The 3,904-nt window shown below is 41.7% G+C and overlaps 1 protein-coding gene across 1 annotated transcript in view; it reads right to left on the bottom strand.

The window, feature by feature from the left end:
* Nucleotides 1–3,070: 3,070 nt before the first annotated feature.
* The window catches only part of MANSC1 (MANSC domain containing 1), a 6,633-nt gene continuing 5,799 nt past the window's right edge, over nt 3,071–3,904 (bottom strand). Inside the window, exon 3 of the mRNA XM_009574787.1 lies at nt 3,071–3,904. This exon is cut by the window's right edge and continues 182 nt beyond it. Within this exon, the coding sequence (XP_009573082.1) occupies nt 3,071–3,904 (834 nt within the window).

Raw genomic sequence — 3,904 nt, 5'->3', positions numbered from 1 at the left:
TGGATGGATTTTTTACAGTTACTCTGTCTCACTCCTTTCTGTTTCATGATACAAAAGCATTATCCAGACAAATAAATAAGCTCCGAAAATGCATATAATTAAGCAGCATAGTTGAAAGAATGATGATAGGAAATCTCTCTCTCCTGCTCTGTTAACTGGCAATGCCAATACGTGACTAATAATGCAATCTGGTTTAACATTATTAAATAGAGAAGATAATATGCTTAGTTTTGTTGTCTTCTACAGCTGTTCACTACCACTATACAACATAGTAAGAAGTTTTAAAAGCGTGCGTATATAATCCTCCACCCAGAACCTTCCAATAAACAAAACAGCTTTCCTGTAAAACATCTTTGCAATGAAATAGCCATTGATTGGAAAGTTAAAAACCAAGCTAATTAAAACATTTTTAAATTGACATCCTCAAAACTTGTCAATTTTATTTAATAAACTGTTGTTGCCCTCTAGTGTCCAAACGCAGCTTGTAAATGTCCCTCCAGAAAGATCCACACGGGTCATCTAACAATTCCCCGTTTGCTCTTAATCGAACAAGACAAATGGATGGCAAAAAAAAGTGTTTCAGTACAGCTGCCCAGAACCTTCTTTTCTTTGCTCAAGCATAAAAAAGGATTTTTAATGTAAGAACATGTAAAGTTGTTTGTTCAAAAATTGTGAAAGGCCACTCTGCTCGGCATCCTCACCAAATTAGTCATGGTACCCATGCATCTCTCTGCTTTAATTCTGCCATTCACCGTGCTTGATATACATCACTGTTTGGGTTGGAGGGCAATGTTTCTAATGATATTAGCCAAATACATGCCTGGTGCTCTGAACGACCCTGAGATACGTCTGCCTGCCGCCTCTTGAATGTATCTCTACGGTACTGGACCGTATCAATTAATACCAACCTTCTCGCCCTCCAACAGATTTGTTACTACAGGAGAAAAACACAGCGAGGATTCAGGGGTTGTTCCCAGCACCCCGCCTGCAATAAGCTGCCATGATGGCATCCGCAATGTAGAAGACCTCTTACAAAGTTGTAGTCCTTTTGAGACAAGATTACAGTCAACCTCAGATCTGCGCCTGCATTTTTACAGCCACAACTGGGCCTAGTACTTATCATTTTGTTAACTCATTTCCCAGAAATGTTCTTCCCCCTCGTCACGTTCCTTGACCAGAAACCTTTGAAAATAGCTATTAAAGAAAAAAAAAAAAAGAAAGAAACTGAGGTTAAACAAAGTGCAGTCAACAGACAAGCTGATGAACTTGAGATACTTTTCTTTTGTAATTTTGTTCACTTTTAAGAGATTATCCAGAATGTTTTTCATTTAAGCATTGTCAGACTTAAGCAGTGTAGAAGACCAGCTGGTTTTGTATCTGTAAAGCAATTTGCAGCCCCCATATAGTAAGAATTCAACTTCTTGACATAAGGAACACTGACTTTTCTTTGATCTTTGAATAATGGAATTTTCAGAGAATTTTCTGCATACAGTTATTGTTAGCGCTCTCAGAAAACTTGCCTCAAGGCCATTTTTGGATCACGCCTGCTTCCCACTGCACTGAGCTTGACAGATCTAAGAACCTCTTGGATATGAGTCACGTTTTGTAATAGAATTATTTCCTTGTATTTATGAGGCACCCCTCCTTCTCTGTCTTGATGTTTGTTGTTGATTATGCTGCCTGCCACACGGATACTTTGAAATCTAGTCTTTCATTCTAAAAACAGGTTTAGACTGGGTGTATGTGAAGGGAAATGTGAATAATACGAACTGGAAGTTGCTTAGCAAGCAGACGCTCACACATACTCTCACTCATCTCTTGTTCCAGAGGTGGGGAAACATACAGAGCAGCTATGCTTATTACCCGTCACATGAAGATGACCCTAGAAGTGAAGAGGGTGTGCTCTGAGAGCCGGTAAGAGCTCTGTCTGTTCAGGAGGGACAGCAAATCCAGCACTTGCAAGCAGCTCTTTCAAGAGCCACCAGCCTGGTGAGGGAAGTAGGAGAATGCCAGATAATGCAACCTGGTTCATCCGCTCCTGCTGACTGCAGGAAACGTCTTTGAGGTTGGCACCCTCCTACATAGCCACCATTTTCCTTTAAAACTTTCTTACTTCTCTTCAATCCCTTTGTACGTCCAGCCAATGGAGAACACACCTTTTCTGTGTCTTCTGCCGATGATACAGCTGTTGTCTTTGCTAAGCCCCCTCACAAGTTTCTGCCTGCTCTGCGATCACGTGTTGAGTCTCAACTGTTAAGGATTTAGGTGTATTAGAACAGATTCTTTCTCGTGCATATGCCAAGTCACTTGGTCATGACATTTGTCACAAAAGACCTTGATTGTAGCTTGCTTTACTTTGATATGATAAAAACTCTTTCTCTCTGATACGTACCACAAAAACGCAATGTGCTACAAGGTGGTAAGCTCTTTGGAAAAGGCAGACTCAAATTTGCAGCACGTGGTTTTAAGGATAGCTTGCGTTGTATGTAGAAAAAAACACTAAAGACACATATATATCCATAAACTATATGTAGCTGAGGAAAATTAAGCCAACTATGTTATGCGTACTACCATTTTTACTGTTTGTACCTAAAACCATTTGGACGCAAAGTTCTACTACTAAGCACTCCTTTAAGGCTACAGATAGAATGAATAGGATTGCCAGACAGTCGTGTAACACTAGGGCATTTGGGTGCAAATAGCATTGAAAACACTCATGCGCTGCACAGGTACTCAATTTATTAGGTGTACTTCTATTCCACTAATCTTGTCACAGTACAGATTAAGCTCTTCAAATGCTTCTTCTCCTTAAATATATGCCCTTCTTAGCTTAACTTCGATTTTAGTGTTTATCTTCTGGATTTAGTAATAAATCAAAAATGATAGCCATTACAGTTCAGCGTAGAAAAAGCAGTTCTCTCTTCCACCAAAGCCATCTGCCGCTTTCCCATTAGCGGCCAAAAAAGGAATCCATCCTCTTCTAAGATTTCGATATCTACTGTTCCGTTTCAGAGTTGTCCTCTCAAAGATGAGAGAGAGATGCTCCTCACAATCTCATTCCCTCTCCCCATCATACATCAGCATACATTCCATTGATCAAGTAATCCAGCCTGGTATAATGTCTCTTCTGAAGAGATTCGTGCATTTTCTTCCCCGTCAGTGCAATAACTAGTAAGAAGAATATCACCCCAAAAAGCAAAGCTGCTACAAGGCTGCTTTTTTCTCCCAGCTGAACACTCTCTGGCAGGTAGCTTTCTGAATCAGCTAGGTCATAACCCTGAGGGTCATTTTGGGAAGCCGTGGGGGAATCACTAGTAGACAGAGCGAAACCTGAAAAAGAGAGGAGGGTAACATGGCTGGTATTGTTGGAAGAGACAATCGTTGGCTTAGGAGGGATGGCTGGAGTTCCTAGCCCTGACGGGGCGATAGCAGATCTGGAATTTGCGGTCACCTGCTTGGTTATTGAAGCAGAAGCAGAAGTTGTGGGACTGGAAAGAGGAACACGAGTAACAGCGATGGTGGCGGCAGGGATACCGGGTTTAGCTCTAGTGTTCGCAGTAGGCGGAAACGTAGCTGTGGTGGTGGTGGTGGTGGTGACAGCAGTAGGTTTAGCACCACCAGTAGGCACAGAGGTTGTACGAGATTCCAGTCTGTGCTTGTAGGTGCTTGTAGGCAGAGGAATAAGAGTAGTACTGCTAGGTTCAGGAACACTAGACTGAGTGGCGGGGAATGAAGCAGAGGGGTTTCCAATTCGAACAGCAGAAGATGTATTTGAAGGCAGGTTAATTACTTTCTGCCTCGGGATGGGGTCTAAGCTGTCAGGATGTTTTGCCCTTTGAGATTCAGGAAAAACTGTATGAAATTCACTGTTGTCTAAATGCTTGGCCACATGGTTCAGCAGTTC

This window comes from Fulmarus glacialis, unplaced genomic scaffold (assembly GCF_000690835.1).
Source record: "Fulmarus glacialis isolate BGI_N327 unplaced genomic scaffold, ASM69083v1 scaffold21703, whole genome shotgun sequence".
NCBI classification, from domain to species: domain Eukaryota; kingdom Metazoa; phylum Chordata; class Aves; order Procellariiformes; family Procellariidae; genus Fulmarus; species Fulmarus glacialis.
The sequence above is the reverse complement of the archived record's forward strand: the minus strand, read 5'-3'. Positions and strand labels throughout refer to the sequence as shown.